This window comes from Hypanus sabinus, chromosome 7 (genome assembly GCF_030144855.1).
Source record: "Hypanus sabinus isolate sHypSab1 chromosome 7, sHypSab1.hap1, whole genome shotgun sequence".
In the NCBI taxonomy this organism is placed as follows: domain Eukaryota; kingdom Metazoa; phylum Chordata; class Chondrichthyes; order Myliobatiformes; family Dasyatidae; genus Hypanus; species Hypanus sabinus.
Genome location: NC_082712.1, coordinates 180,389,037 through 180,412,197, shown reverse-complemented (window position 1 = coordinate 180,412,197; position 23,161 = coordinate 180,389,037). Strand labels below are relative to the sequence as shown.

The window sequence follows — 23,161 nt, the reverse complement described above, 5'->3', positions numbered from 1 at the left end:
CCCACAGTGACCCTCCCTCCGTACCGCCCCTCCCACAGTGACCCTCCCTCCGTACCGCCCCTCCCACAGTGTGACCCTCCCTCCGTACCGCCCCTCCCACAGTGTGACCCTCCCTCCGTACCGCACCTCCCACAGTGTGACACTCCCTCCGTACCGCCCCTCCCACAGTGTGACCCTCCCTCAGTACCGCCCCTCCCACAGTGTGACCCTCCCTCAGTACCACCCCTCTCACAGTGTGACACTCCCTCAGTACCGCTCCTCCCACAGTGTGACACTCCCTCCGTACCGCCCCTCCCACAGTGTGACCCTCCCTCAGTACCGCTCCTCCCACAGTGTGACCCTCCCTCAGTACCGCTCCTCCCATAGTGTGACACTCCCTCCGTACCGCTCCTCCCACAGTGTGACCCTCTCTCAGTACCGCTCCTCCCACAGTGTGACACTCCCTCCGTACCGCCCCTTCCACAGTGTGACACTCCCTCCATACCGCCCCTCCCACAGTGTGACACTCCCTCCGTACCGCCCCTCCCACAGTGTGACACTCCCTCCGTACCGCCCCTCCCACAGTGTGACACTCCCTCCGTACCGCTCCTCCCACAGTGTGACCTCCCTCAGTACCTCCCCTCCCACAGTGTGACCCTCCCTCCGTACCGCTCCTCCCACAGTGTGACACTCCCTCAGTACCGCTCCTCCCACAGTGTGACCTCCCTCAGTACCTCCCCTCCCACAGTGTGACACTCCCTCAGTTCCGCTCCTCCCATAGTGTGACACTCCCTCCGTACCTCCCCTCCCACAGTGTGACACTCCCTCAGTACCGCTCCTCCCATAGTGTGACCTCCCTCCGTACCACCCCTCCCACAGTATGACACTCCCTCAGTACCGCCCCTCCCACAGTGTGACACTCCCTCAGTACTGCTCCTCCCATAGTGTGACACTCCCTCCGTACCTCCCCTCCCACAGTGTGACCCTCCTTCAGTACCGCCCCTCCCACAGTGTGACCCTTCCTCAGTACCTCCCCTCCCACAGTGTGACACTCCCTCAGTATCTCCCCTCCCACAGTGTGACACTCCCTCAGTACCTCCCCTCCCACAGTGTGACACTCCCTCAGTACCGCTCCTCCCATAGAGTGACCTCCCTCCGTACCACCCCTCCCACAGTGTGACACTCCCTCAGTACCGCCCCTCCCACAGTGTGACACTCCGTCAGTACCGCTCCTCCCATAGTGTGACCTCCCTCCGTACCACCCCTCCCACAGTGTGACACTCCCTCAGTACCGCCCCTCCCACAGTGTGACCCTCCCTCCGTACCTCCCCTCCCACGGTGTGACACTCCCTCAGTACCGCTCCTCCCATAGTGTGACCTCCCTCCGTACCTCCCCTCCCACAGTGTGACACTCCCTCAGTACCGCCCCTCCCACAGTGTGACACTCCCTCAGTACCGCCCCTCCCACAGTGTGACTCTCCCTCTGTACCACCCCTCCCACAGTGTGATCTCCCTCCATACCGCCCTCCCACATTGTGACACTCCCTCAGTACCGCCCCTCCCACAGTGTGACACTCCCTCAGTACCGCCACTCCAGCAGTGTGACCTCCCTCCGTACCGCCCCTCCCACAGTGTGACCCTCTCTCAGTATCACCCCTCCCACAGTGTGACTCTCCCTCAGTACCATCCCTCCCACAGTGACCCTCCCTCAGTACCGCCCCTCCCACAGTGACCCTCCCTCAGTACCGCCCCTCCCACAGTGAGACCCTCTCTCAGTATCACCCCTCCCACAGTGTGACTCTCCCTCAGTACCATCCCTCCCACAGTGACCCTCCCTCAGTACCGCCCCTCCCACAGTGTGACCCTCTCTCAGTACCGCCCCTCCCACATTGTGACACTCCCTCCGTACCGCCCCTCCCACAGTGTGACACTCCCTCAGTACCGCCCCTCCCACAGTGTGACACTCCCTCAGTACCGCCCCTCCCACATTGTGACACTCCCTCAGTACCGCCCCTCCCACAGTGTGACTCTCCCTCCGTACCGCCCCTCCCACAGTGTGACCTCCCTCCGTACCACCCCTCCCACAGTGTGACACTCCCTCAGTACTTCCCCTCCCACAGTGTGACACTCCCTCAGTACCGCCCCTCCCACAGTGTGACACTCCCTCAGTACCGCCCCTCCCACATTGTGACACTCCCTCGGTACCCGCCCCTCCCACAGTGTGACACTCCCTCAGTACCGCTCCTCCCACAGTGTGACTCCCTCCGTACCGCCCCTCCCACAGTGTGACACTCCCTCAGTACCTCCCCTCCCACAGTGTGACTCTCCCTCTGTACCACCCCTCCCACAGTGTGACCTCCCTCCATACCGCCCTCCCACATTGAGACACTCCCTCCGTACCACCCCTCCCACAGTGTGACTCTCCCTCCGTACCGCCACTCCAGCAGTGTGACCTCCCTCCGTACCGCCCCTCCCAGTGTGACCCTCTCTCAGTACCGCCCCTCCCATAGTGTGACCTCCCTCCGTACCGCCACTCCCACATTGTGACACTCCCTCAGTACCACCCCTCCCACAGTGTGACACTCCCTCAGTACCTCCCCTCCCACAGTGTGACACTCCCTCAGTACCACCCCTCCCACAGTGTGACCCTCTCTCAGTACCGCCCCTCCCATAGTGTGACCTCCCTCCGTACCGCTCCACCCACAGTGACCCACCCTCAGTCCCACCCCTCCCACAGTGACCCTCCCTCAGTTCCGTCCCTCCCACAGTGACCCACCCTCTGTACCACCCCTCCCACAGTGACCCTCCCTCCATACCGCCCCTCCCACAGTGACCCTCCCTCCGTACCGCCCCTCCCACAGTGTGACCCTCCCTCCGTACCGCCCCTCCCACAGTGTGACACTCCCTCAGTACCGCCACTCCAGCAGTGTGACCTCCCTCCGTACCGCCCCTCCCACAGTGTGACCCTCCCTCCGTACCGCACCTCCCACAGTGTGACACTCCCTCCGTACCGCCCCTCCCACAGTGTGACCCTCCCTCAGTACCGCCCCTCCCACAGTGTGACCCTCCCTCAGTACCACCCCTCTCACAGTGTGACACTCCCTCAGTACCGCTCCTCCCACAGTGTGACACTCCCTCCGTACCGCCCCTCCCACAGTGTGACCCTCCCTCAGTACCGCTCCTCCCACAGTGTGACCCTCCCTCAGTACCGCTCCTCCCATAGTGTGACACTCCCTCCGTACCGCTCCTCCCACAGTGTGACCCTCCCTCCATACCGCCCCTCCCACAGTGTGACACTCCCTCCGTACCGCCCCTCCCACAGTGTGACACTCCCTCCGTACCGCCCCTTCCACAGTGTGACACTCCCTCCATACCGCCCCTCCCACAGTGTGACACTCCCTCCGTACCGCCCCTCCCACAGTGTGACACTCCCTCCGTACCGCCCCTCCCACAGTGTGACACTCCCTCCGTACCGCTCCTCCCACAGTGTGACCTCCCTCAGTACCTCCCCTCCCACAGTGTGACCCTCCCTCCGTACCGCTCCTCCCACAGTGTGACACTCCCTCAGTACCGCTCCTCCCACAGTGTGACCTCCCTCAGTACCTCCCCTCCCACAGTGTGACACTCCCTCAGTTCCGCTCCTCCCATAGTGTGACACTCCCTCCGTACCTCCCCTCCCACAGTGTGACACTCCCTCAGTACCGCTCCTCCCATAGTGTGACCTCCCTCCGTACCACCCCTCCCACAGTATGACACTCCCTCAGTACCGCCCCTCCCACAGTGTGACACTCCCTCAGTACTGCTCCTCCCATAGTGTGACACTCCCTCCGTACCTCCCCTCCCACAGTGTGACCCTCCTTCAGTACCGCCCCTCCCACAGTGTGACCCTTCCTCAGTACCTCCCCTCCCACAGTGTGACACTCCCTCAGTATCTCCCCTCCCACAGTGTGACACTCCCTCAGTACCTCCCCTCCCACAGTGTGACACTCCCTCAGTACCGCTCCTCCCATAGAGTGACCTCCCTCCGTACCACCCCTCCCACAGTGTGACACTCCCTCAGTACCGCCCCTCCCACAGTGTGACACTCCCTCAGTACCGCTCCTCCCATAGTGTGACCTCCCTCCGTACCACCCCTCCCACAGTGTGACACTCCCTCAGTACCGCCCCTCCCACAGTGTGACCCTCCCTCCGTACCTCCCCTCCCACGGTGTGACACTCCCTCAGTACCGCTCCTCCCATAGTGTGACCTCCCTCCGTACCTCCCCTCCCACAGTGTGACACTCCCTCAGTACCGCCCCTCCCACAGTGTGACACTCCCTCAGTACCGCCCCTCCCACAGTGTGACTCTCCCTCTGTACCACCCCTCCCACAGTGTGATCTCCCTCCATACCGCCCTCCCACATTGTGACACTCCCTCAGTACCCGCCCCTCCCACAGTGTGACACTCCCTCAGTACCGCCACTCCAGCAGTGTGACCTCCCTCCGTACCGCCCCTCCCACAGTGTGACCCTCTCTCAGTACCGCCCCTCCCATAGTGTGACCTCCCTCCGTACCGCCCCTCCCACAGTGTGACCCTCTCTCAGTATCACCCCTCCCACAGTGTGACTCTCCCTCAGTACCATCCCTCCCACAGTGACCCTCCCTCAGTACCGCCCCTCCCACAGTGACCCTCCCTCAGTACCGCCCCTCCCACAGTGAGACCCTCTCTCAGTATCACCCCTCCCACAGTGTGACTCTCCCTCAGTACCATCCCTCCCACAGTGACCCTCCCTCAGTACCGCCCCTCCCACAGTGTGACCCTCTCTCAGTACCGCCCCTCCCACATTGTGACACTCCCTCCGTACCGCCCCTCCCACAGTGTGACACTCCCTCAGTACCGCCCCTCCCACAGTGTGACACTCCCTCAGTACCGCCCCTCCCACATTGTGACACTCCCTCAGTACCGCCCCTCCCACAGTGTGACTCTCCCTCCGTACCGCCCCTCCCACAGTGTGACCTCCCTCCGTACCACCCCTCCCACAGTGTGACACTCCCTCAGTACTTCCCCTCCCACAGTGTGACACTCCCTCAGTACCGCCCCTCCCACAGTGTGACACTCCCTCAGTACCGCCCCTCCCACATTGTGACACTCCCTCGGTACCGCCCCTCCCACAGTGTGACACTCCCTCAGTACCGCCCCTCCCACAGTGTGACACTCCCTCCGTACCGCCCCTCCCACAGTTTGACACTCCCTCCGTACCTCCCCTCCCACAGTGTGACACTCCCTCAGTACCGCTCCTCCCACAGTGTGACACTCCCTCCATACCACCCCTCCCACAGTGTGACCTCCCTCAGTACCGCTCCTCCCACAGTGTGACTCCCTCAGTACCGCCCCTCCCACAGTGTGACCCTCCCACCGTACCGCTCCTCCCACATTGTGACCCTCCCTCAGTACCGCTCCTCCCACAGTCTGACTCCCTCCGTACCGCCCCTCCCACAGTGTGACACTCCCTCAGTACCGCCCCTCCCACAGTGTGACACTCCCTCAGTACCGCTCCTCTCATAGTGTGACCTCCCTCCGTACCACCCCTCCCACAGTGTGACCTCCCTCCGTACCGCCCCTCCCGCAGTGCGACACTCCCTCAGTACCTCCCCTCCCACAGTGTGACACTCCCTCCGTACCGCCCCTTCCACAGTGTGACACTCCCTCAGTACCGCCCCTCCCACAGTGTGACCCTCCCTCCGTACCGCTCCTCCCACAGTGTGACACTCCCTCCGTACCGCCCCTCCCACAGTGTGACCCTCCCTCAGTACCGCCCCTCCCACAGTGTGTCACTCCCTCAGTACCGCCCCTCCCACAGTGTGACACTCCCTCAGTACCGCCCCTCCCACAGTGTGACTCTCCCTCCGTACCTCCTCTCCCACAGTGTGACACTCCCTCAGTACCGCCCCTCCCACATTGTGACACTCCCTCAGTACCACCCCTCCCACAGTGTGACACTTCCTCAGTACCGCCCCTCCCACAGTGTGACACTCCCTCCATACCGCCCCTCCCACAGTGTGACACTCCCTCAGTACCGCCCCTCCCACAGTGTGACACTCCCTCCGTACCGCTCCTCCCACAGTGTGACCTCCCTCAGTACCTCCCCTCCCACAGTGTGACCCTCCCTCCGTACCGCTCCTCCCACAGTGTGACCTCCCTCAGTACCTCCCCTCCCACAGTGTGACACTCCCTCAGTACCGCTCCTCCCATAGTGTGACACTCCCTCCGTACCTCCCCTCCCACAGTGTGACACTCCCTCAGTACCGCTCCTCCCATAGTGTGACACTCCCTCCGTACCTCCCCTCCCACAGTGTGACCCTCCTTCAGTACCGCCCCTCCCATAGTATGACACTCCCTCAGTACCGCTCCTCCGTCAGTGTGACTCTCCCTCTGTACCACCCCTCCCACAGTGTGACCTCCCTCCATACCGCCCTCCCACATTGAGACACTCCCTCCGTACCACCCCTCCCACAGTGTGACTCTCCCTCCGTACCGCCACTCCAGCAGTGTGAGCTCCCTCCGTACCGCCCCTCCCAGTGTGACCCTCTCTCAGTACCGCCCCTCCCATAGTGTGACCTCCCTCCGTACCGCCACTCCCACATTGTGACACTCCCTCAGTACCACCCCTCCCACAGTGTGACACTCCCTCAGTACCTCCCCTCCCACAGTGTGACACTCCCTCAGTACCACCCCTCCCACAGTGTGACCCTCTCTCAGTACCGCCCCTCCCATAGTGTGACCTCCCTCCGTACCGCTCCACCCACAGTGACCCACCCTCAGTCCCACCCCTCCCACAGTGACCCTCCCTCAGTACCGTCCCTCCCACAGACCCACCCTCTGTACCACCCCTCCCACAGTGACCCTCCCTCCATACCGCCCCTCCCACAGTGACCCTCCCTCCGTACCGCCCCTCCCACAGTGTGACCCTCCCTCCGTACTGCCCCTCCCACAGTGTGACACTCCCTCAGTACCGCCACTCCAGCAGTGTGACCTCCCTCCGTACCGCCCCTCCCACAGTGTGACCCTCCCTCCGTACCGCACCTCCCACAGTGTGACACTCCCTCCGTACCGCCCCTCCCACAGTGTGACCCTCCCTCAGTACCGCCCCTCCCACAGTGTGACCCTCCCTCAGTACCTCCTCTCCCACAGTGTGACCCTCCCTCAGTACCGCTCCTCCCACAGTGTGACACTCCCTCCGTACCGCCCCTCCCACAGTGTGACCCTCCCTCAGTACCGCTCCTCCCACAGTGTGACCCTCTCTCAGTACCGCTCCTCCCATAGTGTGACACTCCCTCCGTACCGTTCCTCCCACAGTGTGACCCTCTCTCAGTACCGCTCCTCCCACAGTGTGACACTCCCTCCGTACCGCCCCTTCCACAGTGTGACACTCCCTCCGTACCGCCCCTCCCACAGTGTGACACTCCCTCTGTACCGCCCCTCCCACAGTGTGACACTCCCTCCGTACCGCTCCTCCCACAGTGTGACCTCCCTCAGTACCTCCCCTCCCACAGTGTGACCCTCCCTCCGTACCGCTCCTCCCACAGTGTGACACTCCCTCAGTACCGCTCCTCCCACAGTGTGACCTCCCTCAGTACCTCCCCTCCCACAGTGTGACACTCCCTCAGTGCCGCTCCTCCCATAGTGTGACACTCCCTCCGTACCTCCCCTCCCACAGTGTGACACTCCCTCAGTACCGCTCCTCCCATAGTGTGACCTCCCTCCGTACCACCCCTCCCACAGTATGACACTCCCTCAGTACCGCCCCTCCCACAGTGTGACACTCCCTCAGTACTGCTCCTCCCATAGTGTGACACTCCCTCCGTACCTCCCCTCCCACAGTGTGACCCTCCTTCAGTACCGCCCCTCCCACAGTGTGACCCTTCCTCAGTACCTCCCCTCCCACAGTGTGACACTCCCTCAGTATCTCCCCTCCCACAGTGTGACACTCCCTCAGTACCTCCCCTCCCACAGTGTGACACTCCCTCAGTACCGCTCCTCCCATAGAGTGACCTCCCTCCGTACCACCCCTCCCACAGTGTGACACTCCCTCAGTACCGCCCCTCCCACAGTGTGACACTCCCTCAGTACCGCTCCTCCCATAGTGTGACCTCCCTCCGTACCACCCCTCCCACAGTGTGACACTCCCTCAGTACCGCCCCTCCCACAGTGTGACCCTCCCTCCGTACCTCCCCTCCCACAGTGTGACACTCCCTCAGTACCGCTCCTCCCACAGTGTGACTCCCTCCGTACCGCTCCTCCCACAGTGTGACACTCCCTCCGTACCGCCACTCCAGCAGTGTGACCCTCCCTCAGTACCTCCCCTCCCACAGTGTGACCCTCCCTCCGTACCGCTCCTCCCACAGTGTGACCCTCCCTCAGTATCGCCCCTCCCACAGTGTGACACTCCCTCAGTACCACCCCTCCCACAGTGTGACACTCCCTCTGTACCTCCCCTCCCACAGTGTGACCCTCCCTCAGTACCACCGCTCCCACAGTGTGACCCTCCCTCAGTACCACTCCTCCCACAGTGTGACCCTCCCTCAGTACCGCTCCTCCCACAGTGTGACACTCCCTCAGTACCACCCCTCCCACAGTGTGACTCTCCCTCAGTACCGCCCCTCCCACAGTGTGACACTCCCTCAGTACCACCCCTCCCACAGTGTGACCCTCCCTCAGTACCGCTCCTCCCACAGTGTGACACTCCCTCCGTACCGCCCCTCCCATAGTGTGACACTCCCTCCGTACCTCCCCTCCCAGTGTGACACTCCCTCCGTACTGCCCCTCCCACAGTGTGACACTCCCTCAGTACCGCTCCTCCCACAGTGTGACACTCCCTCAGTACCACCCCTCCCACAGTGTGACCCTCCCTCAGTACCGCCCCTCCCACAGTGTGACACTCCCTCCGTACCGCTCCTTCCACAGTGTGACCTCCCTCATTACCTCCCCTCCCACAGTGTGACACTCCCTCCGTACCGCTCCTTCCACAGTGTGACCTCCCTCATTACCTCCCCTCCCACAGTGTGACACTCCCTCCGTACCGCTCCTCCCACAGTGTGACAATTCCTCAAAATCACAAGAGGTTCTGCAGATGCTGGAAATCCAGAGCAACACACACAAAATGCTGGAGGAACTCAGCAGGTCAGGCAGCATCTACGGGGGAAAAGAAGCAGACAATGTTTCTGGCCAAGACCCTTCCCCAGGACTGGAAAGGAAGGGAGGAAGATGGCAGAATAAAAAGGAGGGGGAGGGGGGAGGAGGACCAGCTAGAAAGTGAGGGGGAAACCCAGCTGAGCAGGAAAAGTAAAGGACTGGAAAAGAAAGAATTTGATGGGAGAGGAGAGTGGAGCATAGGAGAAAGGGAAGGAAGAGGGGACGCAGCAGGAGGTGAGGGGTAGAAAGAGGGGATGCAGGGGGAGGTGATGGGTAGGTGAGAAGAGGGAAGAGGCCAGAGTGGGAAATAGAAGAGGGGAGGAGATAGGATTTTTTTTACCAGAAGGAAAAATTGATATTCATGCCATAGGTCGGAGGCTATCGAGGCGGAATATAAAGTGTTGCTTCTCCACCCTAAGGGTGCCCCATCTTGGAACAAGAGGAGGCCATGAACTGACATCTCAGATTGGGAATGGGAATCAGAATTAAAATGCTTGGCCACTGGGAAGTTCCACAGAGCTGCTCAATTATGCAATCCTACAATTTATGACGGGTCTCACCAATGTAGAGGAGGCTGCATCGGGAGCGCAGGATACAGTGGGCAACCCCAGCAGATTCACAGATGAAGTGTTACCTCACCTGGAAAGACTGCTTGGGGACCTGAATGGAGGTGAGGGAGGTGGTGACTGGGCAAGTGTAGCACTTTGGCTGCTCCCTGGGATAAGTGGCAGGAGGGAGATTAGTGGGGAGGGACAAATAGACAAGGGAATCACAGAGGGAGTGATCTCTGTGGAAAGTGGAGAGGGGGGGAGAAGGTAAAGATATCTTTGGTGGTAGGATCCCTTTGGAGATGGCAGAAGTTATGGAGAATGATGTGTTGAATGTGGAAACTCACGGGGTGGTAAGTGAGGACAAGAGGAACTCTATCCCCAGTAAGATGGTGGGATGATGGGACGAGTGCAGATGTTCGGGAAATGGAGGAGATGCGAATGAGTACAGCACCAATGGTGGAGGAAGAGAAACCCTGTTCTTTGAAGAAGGAGGACATCTCTGATGTCCTGGAAAGGAAACTACATCTAGGCAATAGATGTGGCTAAGATGAAAGAACTAAGAAAAGAGAATAGCACTTTTACAGGAGACAGAGTGGGAAGAGGTATCTTCAAGATAACCGTCAGAATCAGCAGGCTTATAAAAGATGTGGGTCAACTATTAGTCTCCAGAGATGGAGACAGAGAGCTTAAGAAAGGTGAAAGAGATGTCAGAAATGGACCAAGTGAATTTAAGGGCAAGGTGGAAGTTAGAGGCAAAGTTGATGAAATTGAAGAGCTCAGCATGGGTGCATGAAGCAGCACAGATGCAGTGGTCAATGTAGTGGAGGAAGATTTGGGGAGCATTACTGGGAAAGGCTTGGAAGATAGACTATTCTACATAGTCAAAGAAGAGGCAGGCATACCTGGGGCCCATGGGCACTCCTTGAGTCTGGAGAAAGTGGGAGGAGCCGAAGTAGAAATTGTTGAGGGTGAGGACCATTTCTGGCAGCCTGTAAGGGTGGGGCTGGTACTGGAGGGGAACTAGTTGGTTCTTTTATTGAGAAAGAAGCAGAACGCTACAAGACCACCTTGACAGGGATTGAGAAAGACGCAGAGAGAATTCCTCAGAAGCACTCCTTCCACAATGTGACGAGTGGGAATGGGAGTCCAGGAATATTCAGAGGGAGGGATGGACCACAAGCAGTAGGAGGTAAATAGGCCTGAGAAGATGCCATCACAAGGAAATGTGACCTGTTCCAACACAGACTATCCCACGGTAGAGTGAGAGCCCGATCTGTACCCAAACACAGATGGGAACTGTATACCTGACCCATCACTGGATCCTAGGATCACACTTCCCACTGCATCTCTCTTTATTAAAATGAGCTCCTTTCAAACCAGCTCCACCCTCCGTGAAAACAACAACAGCTCGGGGAACTGGACCATCGGAACCAGTGACTCACACGGCCAGGACTGTGTCAGCCCACACGTCCAAGAACCCACCCAGGACCTCTGGAACTACAGACGGACAGCCCCCTGGACCCCGACCTACATCAACCAAACCTCCAGTCATTGGGACAACACCAAACCTGGGCACCTCAGGAGCTGGGCCATCCTCGTCTAAGCACCCCGGCCCCGGACCAGGAGTAACAAGTAAGCTAGTGGGATCACACTGTGCCAATTCCCCAGCACGTGTCCCTGGTAGAGTCCACTACCCCATTCCCCAGCACTTCCTGAGAAACCGGCGGCTCAGCAGCAATGCTCATCCCAACTGTGTCCCACATGTCCCAGCTGAGTGAGCGAGTCCAGCCAAGGCAGATCTCCCACTCCGCAGTACCGCCACTCCAGCAGTGTGACACTCCCTCCGTACCTCCCCTCCCACAGTGTGACACTCCCTCCGTACCTCCCCTCCCTCCGTACCTCCCCTCCCACAGTGTGACACTCCCTCCGTACCTCCCCTCCCACAGTGTGACACTCCCTCCGTACCGCTCCTCCCACAGTGTGACACTCCCTCCGTACCGCCCCTCCCACAGTGTGACTCTCCCTCCGTACCGCTCCTCCCACAGTGTGACACTCCCTCCGTACCTCCCCTCCCACAGTGTGACCCTCCCTCCGTACCTCCCCTCCCACAGTGTGACACTCCCTCAGTACTGCTCCTCCCATAGTGTGACACTCCCTCCGTACCTCCCCTCCCTCCGTACCTCCCCTCCCACAGTGTGACACTCCCTCAGTACTGCTCCTCCCATAGTGTGACCTCCCTCCGTACCGCCCCTCCCATAGTGTGACCTCCCTCAGTACCGCTCCTCCCACAGTGTGACACTCCCTCAGTACCGCTCCTCCCACAGTGTGACCTCGCTCAGTACCGCCCCTCCCACAGTGACACTCCCTCAGTACCGCCCCTCCCACAGTGTGACACTCCCTCAGTACCACCCCTCCCACAGTGTGACCCTCCCTCCGTACCGCTCCTCCCACAGTGTGACACTCCCTCAGTACCGCCCCTCCCACAGTGTGACACTCCCTCAGTACCACCCCTCCCACAGTGTGACCCTCCCTCCGTACCGCTCCTCCCACAGTGTGACACTCCCTCAGTACCGCCCCTCCCACAGTGTGACACTCCCTCAGTACCACCCCTCCCACAGTGTGACCCTCCCTCCGTACCGCTCCTCCCACAGTGTGACCTCCCTCAGTACCACCCCTCCCACAGTGTGACCCTCCCTCCGTACCTCCCCTCCCTCAGTACCTCCCCTCCCACAGTGTGACTCTCCCTCAGTACAGCCCTCCCACAGTGTGACCCTCCCTCCGTGCCGCCCCTCCCTCAGTACCATCCCTCCCGCAGTTTGACACTTCATCAAAAGGTGTGGGCAGGTCCATGCATATTCGGAGGTGGGATGAACCACACAGAATAGTAAGTAGACAGCAGAGTGGAGATGTTGTGACAGGGAGCTGTGACCTGTTCCACCACGGACCATCACACAGTAGTGCAAGAGCTGAACACACACGGGCACCGTATCCCTGACCCATCACTGGATCCTGAGATCCTGAGATCACCATCCCGCTGCCTCTCGCTTTATTAAAGTGAGCTCCTTTCAAACCAGCTCCACCCTCCGTGAAAACAACAACAGCTCGGGGAACTGGACCATCGGAACCAGTGACTCACACGGCCAGGACTGTGTCAGCCCACACGTCCAAGAACCCACCCAGGACCTCTGGAACTACAGACGGACAGCCCCCTGGACCCCGACCTACATCAACCAAACCTCCAGTCATTGGGACAACACCAAACCTGGGCACCTCAGGAGCTGGGCCATCCTCGTCTAAGCACCCCGGCCCCGGACCAGGAGTAACAAGTAAGCTAGTGGGATCACACTGTGCCAGCTCATCACTGCATGCCCCTTGTACATCCTCGCTTTTGTATTCTATTCCCTTGAAATGAATATTAACATTGCATTTGCCTTCCTCACCACAGACTCAACCTGCAAATTAACCTTCAGCGAATCCTGCACAAGGACTCCCAAATTCCTTTGGGCCTCACATTTTTGTATTTTCTCTCCATTTAGAAAATAGTCAACCCTTTCATTTCTTCTCCCAAAGTGCAGGACCATACACTTCCTGACACTATTCCATCTGCCACTTCTTTGCCCATTCTCCTCATCTGTCTAAGTCCTTCTGTAGCCTGTCTACTTCCTCAAAACCACGTGCACCTATCTTCATATCATCTGCAAACATTGCAAGAAATCCAACAATTCCAACATCCAATCATTGACATATTATGTTAAAAGAAACAGTCCCACCCTTTGCCTCATGCTAATCAGCCACTGCTTTATCCAAACAGGAATCTTTCCTGTTATACTGTGGGCTCATAGTCAGTTATGCACCCTCATGTGCGGCAGCTTGTCAAAGGCCTTCTGAAAATCCAAGTACACAACATCAACTGATTCTCCTTTGTCTCTCCTGCTTGTTATTTCTTCAAAGAATTCCAACAGATTCGTCAGGCAAGTTTTTCTCTTGAGGAAACCATGCTGACTACAGCCTATTATATCATATGTCTCCAAGTACCTCGAGACTTCTTGTTTAATAATTAACTCCAACATCTTCCCAACTACTGAGTTCTGTCTATCTAACCTATATTTCCTTTCTTCCGCCTCTCTCCCTACTTGAAGAATGGAGTGACATTTGCAATTTTCCAGTCTTCCAGAACCATTCCAAAATCTAGTGATCCTTGAAGGATCATCCCTAGTCCTTCATGATCTCTTCAGCCACCTCTTTCAGAACTCTAGGCTGTACACCATCTGGTTCAGTGACTTACCTACCTCCAGACCTTCCAGTTGCTCAAGAACCTTCTCTCTAGTTATGGTATCTTCACATACTTCATGCCCCCTGGTACCTGGAACTTCTACCATACTGCTACAGTCTTCCACAGCGAAGATTGATGCAAAATACTTATTCAGTTCCTCTGCTATTTTGTTGTCCTCCCCATTGCTATCTCTCCAGCATCATTTTCCAGTGGCCTCTATCCACTGTCGCCTCTCCTTTATGCTCTATGTATCTGAAGACAGGGTAAATGCAAGCAGGCTTTTTCCACTGAGGTTGGTTGGCACTACAACCAGAGGTCATGGGTTAAGGGTGAAAGGTGAAAAATTTAACAGGAACATGAGGAGAAACTTCTTCACTCAGAAGGTCGTGAGAGCGTGGAACAAGTTGACAAGTAGTGCCTGCAAGCTTGAATTCAATGTTTCAGAGAAGATTGGATAAGTACATGGATGTTAGGGGTATGGAGGGCTATGGTCCAGGTGCTGGTTGATGGGAGTAAGTAGTTTTAATGGTTCATAATGGACAAGATGGGCCAAAGGGCCTGTTTCTGTGCTGTACTTTTCTATCATTCTATGACTCTAAGACTTTATTTCCTGAAGTGTAGGAGAATGAGAAGAGATCTTATAGAGACATACAAAATTATGAAGTGTATAGGTAGGTTGATTGTAAGCAGGCTCCTTCCCCTCAGGTTGGGTGAGACTACTAGAGGTCATAGGTTAAGGGTGAAGGGTGAAATGTCGGGGGAATTTCTGCACTCAGCGGGTTGTGAGAGTGTGGAATGAGCTGCCAACACAAGTGATAGATACAGGTTCAGTTGCAATACCCTTAGTACTGCTCTCTCCCACAGTGCACCCCTCCCACCCAGCAGCCATGGTCCAGCCGTAATCCCAGCAGCCAACTTGTGTCCCAATGCGTGCCTGTGCCTATCTGAGGAAAACCTATGGGTCCTAGCAACTCACCTGCTCTTCCTTCCACAGCCCACGGGGAACCCCTCTGTGCCCACCTCTGGTATCTAACTCTGCCCTGAGAGGTGGCATGGGGTTGGGGGCCACATGGTCCTCTGAATAAGGGGCAGAGGAAACAGCAAAGCTTCCCAGTGTGCAGTGGCTGGAGAGTGGCAACAGCTCACACTGCCCCCAACAATGAAAGGGTCAATGTGTGATGGCTGTGGGCCAGTACTCTGGAGCTTAGCAAAATGGGGGGAGATCACATTGAAACCTATTGAATACTGAAAGGCCAAGAGAAAGAGGATGTTTCCAATACCGGTGGAGTCTTGGGCCAGAGAGCACAGCCTCAGAATAGAGGAACGTCCTGGATTGGCGTATTGCTCATGTGGTTCCATTGTTTAAAAAGGGTTCTAGAAGTAAGCCTAGCAATTATAGACCTGTCAGTTTGACATCAGTGGTGGGTAAATTAATGGAAAGTATTCTTAGAGATAGTATTAATAATTATCTGGATAGACAGGATCTGATTAGGAGTAGTCAGCATGGATTTGTGCATGGAAGGTCATGTTTGACAAACCTTACTGAATTTTTTGAAGAAGTTACGAGGAATGTTGACGAGGGTAAGGCAGTGGATGTAGTCTATATGGACTTCAGCAAAGCCTTTGACAAAGTTCCACATGGAAGGTTAGTTAAGAAGGTTCAGTTGTTAGGTATTAATGCTGGAGTAATAAAATGGATTCAACAGTGGCTAGATGGGAGATGCCAGAGAGTAGTGGTGGATAATTGTTTATCGGGATGGAGGTCGGTGACTAGTGGGGTGCCTCAGGGATCTGTTATGGGCCCAATGTTGTTTGTAATATACATAAATGATCTGGATGATGGGGTGGTAAATTGGATTAGTAAGTATGCCGATGATACTAAGGTAGGAGGTGTTGTGGATAATGAGGTGGGTTTTCAAAGCTTGCAGGGAGATTTATGCTGGTTAGAAGAATGGGCTGAACGTTGGCAGATGGAGTTTAATGCTGAGAAGTGTGAGGTTCTACATTTTGGCAGGAATAATCCAAATAGAACATACAGGGTAAATGGTAGGGCACTGAGGAATGCAGAGGAACAGAGAGATCTAGGAATAGCAGTGCATAGTTCCCTGAAGGTGGAGTCTCATGTAGATAGGGTGGTGAAGAAGGCTTTTGGAACGCTGGCCTTTATAAATCAAAGCATTGAGTACAGAAGTTGGAATGTAATGTTAAAATTGTACAAGGCATTGGTAAGGCCAAATTTAGAATATTGTGTGCAGTTCTGGTCACTGAATTATAGGAAAGGTATCAATAAATTAGAGAGAGTGCAGAGACGATTTACTAGGATGTTACCTGGGTTTCAGCACTTAAGTTACAGAGAAAGGTTGAACAAGTTAGGTCTCTATTCATTGGAGCATAGAAGGTTGAGGGGGGATTTGATCGAGGTATTTAAAATTTTGAGAGGGATAGATAGAGTTGACGTGAATAGGCTGTTTCCATTGAGAGTAGGGGAGATTCAAATGAAAGGACATGATTTGAGAGTTAGGGGGCAGAAGTTTAAGGGAAACATGAGGGGGTATTTCTTTACTCAGAGAGTGATAGCTGTGTGGAATGAGCTTCCTGTAGAAGTAGTAGAGGCCAGTTCAGTTGTGTCATTTAAGGTAAAATTGGATAGGTATATGGACAAGAAAGGAGTGGAGGGTTATGGGCTGAGTGCGGGTAGGTGGGACTAAGTGAGATTAAGAGTTCGGCACGGACTAGGAGGGCCGAGATGGCCTGTTTCCGTGCTGTGATTGTTCTATGGTTAAAATGGATTAGGAGGAATTTCTTTAGTCGGAGAGTGGGGAATCTATGAAATTCATTGCCACATAAATGAATGTGGAGGCCAAGTCATTAAGTATATTTAAAGCAGAGGTCATAATTTCTTAATTAGTCAGGGCATCAAAGGTTACAAGGAGAAGGCAGGAGAATGCAGGAGTTGGATAATAATTTAACCTATGATGAAATGGCAGAGCAGACTCGATGGGCCAAATGGCCTCATTCTGCTCCTGTGTCTTATGGTCTTGTGTTCTGTTTTGCAGACAACCAGACGCGCCAGCTGTTGCTGTATGACGCCAGACACATGGCGGCAGTCGGTGTGCCTCTCTCCCTCCTCCTAATAATCTGTATCATTGTCATCGGAATTCTCCTCCGGGACGGCGGATGGGCCAAACTCAAGCGAAGGACAGCAGCACGCTTAAAGAGTGTAAGTTATCAACACCTGCCTGACAGGGACAGGGAAGTAGGGGGAGGCAGGAGCTGGGTCTGGTTAATCAGTGGTGGCTTGTTGAGCCAGCTGGAGGAGTGGGGTTCATGGGGACAAGCTCCCACTACCTACTAAATGCTCCTAATGGCACACATCTCAAATAGCCTCTGACAGCCAAGTCCTGCTCCTGACCTTCAGTGTGGCTCAGCTACTAAGCCCAGTGGAACTGTTTCTACTGACAGAAGAAGGGGCAAAGACGGATTACTGGCACCTTAAAACCAGTCACTTCGGGCAGATGGGGCTTGCCAGCTGTGTTGGCAACTCACCTGGAAGAAGGTAAACTCTGATCTCAAACCTCCACTGCACTGTGGCTGTACCCACTGATGGGGAAGGCCTGGGGGTAAACCCCAGAGGCCCTAAGCCAGTCCTACATTGAGTTTAATGCTGACTGGTAACTCACTGGTACCAACCTCAAGGTTCAAGGTGCCTTTATTAAAGTATATACAGCTCTGAGATTTGTCTTTTCCCACCACCCACTGTGTCGGTCTCTGTCTTTCCTTTGCACTCTTCAGCTGCATGGAGATGGGTGGAGGAGCCTGCTGTGGCCACATTGTTCTGCCCTGGCTTGCGTTCTGGCCTGTGTAGACAGCTGGGTTGCAGCATCCATGATCAACCCCGACCACATGAGGACCTCTCTACAGTCTTGGGCTCGGTGTAGGTGTAGTAGAGAGAACAAGGATGTGGTCAGGGGCAGGGAACTGGAGGTAAACCAGCAGCATGTTGGCCAAACATGGTCGGCAGCTCTGGAAGGCCCCAGGGTGGATAATAAGGGTCCCAGCCCCACACCTTCGACACAATTGAACACTTCCGTTTCAGCAATATAAGCCATAGAGCACAGAAATAGGCCCTTTGACCCAACTGGTCAATGTTGACTATGGTGGCTTCCTGACCTTGTCCCATTTACTTCATATCCCACTAATGCAGGAGTTTCTAATGCCATGGACCCCTATCATTAGAAACAAACATAGAAAACCAACAGCACAATACAGGCTCTTCGGCCCACAATGCTGTACCGAACATGTACTTACTTCAGAAATTACCTCGGGTTGCCCATAGCCCTTTATTTTTGAAGCTCCATGTACCTATCCAGGAGCCTCTTAAAAGACCCTATCACATCCACCTCCACCACCTTTGCTGGCAGCCCATTCCACGCACTGTGGAAGGAAGTTTAAAAAAAACTTACTCCTGACATCTCCTCTGTACCTACTTCCAAGCACCTTAAAACTGTGCCCCCTCGTGTTAGCCCTGGAAAAAAGCCTTTGACTATCCACACGATCACTGCCTCTCTTCATCTTATACACCTCTATCAGGTCACCTCTCATCCTCTGTCGCTCCAAGGAGAAAAGGCCAAGTTCACTCAATCTATTCTCATAAGGCATGCTCCCCAATCCAGACAACATCCTTGTAAATCTCCTCTGCACCCTTTTTATAATTTCCACATCCTTCCTGTAGTGAGGCGACCAGAACAGAGCACAGTACTCCAAGTGGGTCTGACCAGGGTCCTATATAGCTGCAACATTACCTCTCGGCTCTTAAAACTCAATCCCATTGTTGATGAAGGTCAATGCACCGTATGCCTTCTTAACCACAGAGTCAACCTGCGCAGCAGCTTTGAGTGTCCTACGGACTCAGACCTCAAGATCCCTCTGATCCTCCACACTGCCAAGAGTCTTACCATTAATACTCTATCCTGCCATCATATTTGACCTACCAAAATGAACCACCTCACACTTATCTGGGTTGAACTCCATCTGCCACTTCTCAGCCCAGTTTTGCTTCATATCAATGTCCCACTGTAACCTCTGACAGCCCTCCACCCTATCCACAACACCTCCAACATTTGAGTCATCAACGAATTTACTAACACTTCCCTCCACCAAGTCATCCAGGTCATTTATAAACATCACAAAGAGTAAGGGTCCCAGAACAGATCCCTGAGGCACTCCACTGGTGACCGACCTCCATGCAGAATATGACCAGTCTACAGCCAGTCTTTGGCTTCTGTGGGTAAGCCAATTCTGGATCCACAAAGCAAGGCCCACTTGGATCCCATGCCTCTTTACTTTCTCAGTAAACCTTGCATGGGGTACCTTATCAAATGCCTTGCTGAAATCCAAATACACTACATCTGTTGCTCTTCTTTCATCAATTGTGTTTATTCACATCCTCAAAAAATTCAATCAGGCTCATAAGGCACGACCTGCCTTTGACAAAGCCATGCTGACTATTCCTAATCATATTATGCCTCTCCAAATGTTCATAAATCCTGCCTCTCAGGATCTTCTCCATCAACTTACCAACCACTGAGATAAGACTCACTGGTCTATAATTTCCTGGGCTATCCGTAATCACTTTCTTGAATAAGGGAACAACATCTGCAACCCTCCAATCCTCCAGAACCTCTCCTGTCCCCATTGATGATGCAAAGATCATCGCCAGAGGCTCAGTAATCTCCTCCCTCACTTCCCACAGTAGCCTGGGGTACATCTTGTCTGGTGCCGGTGACTTATCCAACTTGATGCTTTCCAAAAGTTCCTGCTCATCCTCTTTCTTGATGTCTATAAGCTCAAGCTTTTCAGGCAGCTGTGAGTTATCCCTACAATCGCCAAGATCCTTTTCCATAGTGAATACTGAAGCAAAGTATTCACTAAGTACCTCTGCTATCTCCTGTGGTTCCATACACACTTATCCACTGTCACACTTGATTGGTCCTATTCCATCACATCTTGTCCTCTTGCTCTTCACATACTTGTAGAAGAAGTGAACCAAGATGTCCATGGACTCAGCTTGGGGACCCCTGTTCTTCTAGTTGTCCGTCGTATCTGACGATGACAGGTACCCGGAAGGGAGGGTTTTTAAAGTGGGAAAGCTATTGCACAGGGATGGTTCCACTTTCTCGACCTCAGACGTCCGGGTCCACAGGGTTGCAGTGGATGACCGCGACTCTCCTGTGCCTTGCCATGCCCTTCGCTCTCCACAGAGCATTGCCGATGGATCTGCACTGGCAGTTGATCTCATCTGCCCAGTCCGCCAGAGCTGTCTCTGCATGCTAGAACAGGCATGTCCTTAATACAATGGAGTAAGAGGCCCAATGGCTACTCTCACCTAGTGTAGCTTGCCTCTCAAAGTGGTGTACCAAGGTGTGACAACTGTCACACACCTCTACTTGGAGTCGCAGGTGAGGGCTGAGTATCTGGTGGACACCAACGTTGAGTGAGCTGCCCAGAATAGACAAGCAGCTTCACCAGAGGTGCTAGCCCTCCCGGGGCACCTCATGTATTCCTCTAAATTATTCCTATCCATGTACCAGCCCAAGTGACATTTTAACGTTAGTGTACTTGCTTCAACCACTTCCCCTGGCAGCTCGTTCCATATAGTCACTACCCATGGGTGAGAAATTACCATTAAATCATTCTCCAGGGGCAGAGGAGAATGAGGAGAGATTTGATCGAGGTATACAAAATCTTGGGGGAATAGATAAGGTAAAAGTAAGCAGGCTTTTTCCACTTTAGTTGGGTGAGACTAGAACTAGAGGTCAAGGATTAGGGATGAAAGATGAAATGTTTAAGGACAACATCTTCACTCAGAGGGTGTGGAGAGCTGCGGGTGGAAGTGGTGGATGCAGGTTTGATTTCAATATTTAAGCAAAGTTTTGATAGTATGTGTATGAGAGGAATACGGTCCCGGTGCAGGTTGATGGGAGAAGGCAGTTTAATAGGCACTTGAACCAACGTGGATAACTTCACTCACCCAACACTCAATTGTTCCCCAACCGATGGACTCACTTTCAAGGACTCTTGTTCTCAATATTTATTGCCAATTCATTTATTGCCTTTATATTTATATTACCGTTTGTATTTGCACACTTTGTTGGCTTTTACACATTGGTTGCTTGTCCGTCTTGTGTGTAGTTTTAATTGATTCTATTGTGTTTCTTTCGAATTACTGTGAATGTCCACAAGAAAATGAATCTCAACATTATATATGGTGACATATATATATTTTGATAATAAATTGACTTTGAACTTTGAGTTCAACATAGACAAGATGGGCCAAAGGGTTTTGTTTCCGCTCAATGACTCTCACCCTAATCCCGTATACTCTTGATTGAGACTGCACTTCCCTGGGCAAAAGTTTATGACTACTCACCCTCCCTGTGCCCCTGTAATAACCCAGTAGATGCTGATGCCCAAACAAAGATCAGCCACTAATTTCCATGATAATTCTTTCAGTCTCCCAGACAGTCACACTCGTCAGAGGGTGACCCAGTGCAGTTCACAAACCAGGGCTTCCTGGTGGAAGAAATGTTGAAGTCATCCCTGAAGACAGGGCAGTTACCACAGGAGAGCATGCCTGTGGTCACAGCCAGCGCTCTCGACTCTGTCTTGGAACCGGCCGTGGACAGCAGCCCAGGGAAGTTGGGAGCGATTGGGAGCAGGAACAATCCCGGGGATGACTGTGATGGGAACTCGCTGGAGGAGGTCACGACGGACGGTGAGGTGAAGTCCATCCTCACCAAAGAGAGGAAGGCTGCAGAGGGCTACAAAGCCGTCTGGTTCAAAGAGGACATCGAGCCACAGGCCAACGAGGAGCGAGTGATCGAGTGCCCAGAGGATGACGACGAAGGAAAGGATGGTTCCGACAATGATGATGGCGGCTTCTTCTCCAATCTGTGATGGATTCAAAATCAGGTTGAATATCAGTGGGACATGCCATGAAATCCATTGTTTTGTGGCAGAGTACATTGCAAAACATAAAGAAATATAAATTACTATAACACAATATAGATCAAAAATTAATAGGTAGTGGAGAAAGAGGGAAAATAGTGAGGGGCTCATGGGTTCATTGTTGTTTCAGAAATTTGATCATGGTGGGGAAACAATGTTCCTGAATCATTGAGTGTGTCCCTTCAGGTTCCTGCACCTCCTTACTGATGGTAGCAATAAAAGGGGGGCGTGCCCTGTGTGAGGGGGTCCTTAATGATGGATGCTGCCTTTCTGAGGCATCGCCTTTCAAAGGTGTCCTGGGTACTGGGGATGCTACTGCCCGTGATGGAGCAGGCTGAGTTTACAACTTTCTGCAGTTTTTCCTGATGTGGTGCCTTTCGATATCAGATGGTGATGCAGTAGACGTGGGCAGCCCAGGGTCCAGCCCAAAGCCATGGGACGCGGACACACTGCTCACACACATTCTGGACACTGCACTCTGTAACAGGCCCTCACTGATCTCCTGACTCACACTCCCTTGGTGATCCATCTCACAGATTCTCCAACAATGATTATTAAGCATTTGAAATTCAGACAAACCAAAGACCTGAAATATTCTGGAGGTGTCAAAAATTTAACTGACCAAATAGTTTAATAAACTCTGCTGATTCAACTCTGACTCAGACTAATTCCACTGCCCTGCTCTCTCCCCTCAGCCCTGTGACGGTCCACAAACTAATCCCACTGTCCCACACTCTCCCCACGGTCCTGTGTCAGTCTCCACACTAATCCCACCGTCCCACTCTCTCCCCACGTCCCTGTGTCAGTCCCCACACTAATCCCACCATCCCACTCTCTCCCCACAGCCCTGTTTCAGTCCCCACACTAATCCCACCGTCCCACTCTCTCCCCACAGCCCTGTGTCAGTCCCCACACTAATCCCACCGTCCCACTCTCTCCCCACAGCCCTGTGTCAGTCCCCACACTAATCCCACTCTCTCCCCACAGCCCTGTGACGGTCCCCACACTAAACCCACTGTCCCACTCTCCCCACAGTTCTGTGTCAGTCCCCACACTAATCCCACTGTCCCACTCTCTCCCCACAGTCCTGTGTCAGTCTCCACACTAATCCCACCGTCCCACTCTCTCCCCACGTCCCTGTGTCAGACTCCACACTAATCCCACCGTCCCACTCTCTCC

General features: G+C 54.4%; 1 protein-coding gene across 1 annotated transcript in view; it reads left to right on the top strand.

The window, feature by feature from the left end:
• Nucleotides 1-21,931, top strand: part of cdhr5b (cadherin-related family member 5b) — a 177,436-nt gene extending 155,505 nt beyond the window's left edge. Inside the window, exons 15-18 of the mRNA XM_059976391.1 lie at nt 11,083-11,334; nt 12,777-13,028; nt 17,032-17,195; nt 21,488-21,931. Of these exons, the coding sequence (XP_059832374.1) occupies nt 11,083-11,334; nt 12,777-13,028; nt 17,032-17,195; nt 21,488-21,931 (1,112 nt within the window). The remainder of the gene's footprint in view (nt 1-11,082; nt 11,335-12,776; nt 13,029-17,031; nt 17,196-21,487) is intronic.
• Nucleotides 21,932-23,161: the final 1,230 nt, after the last annotated feature.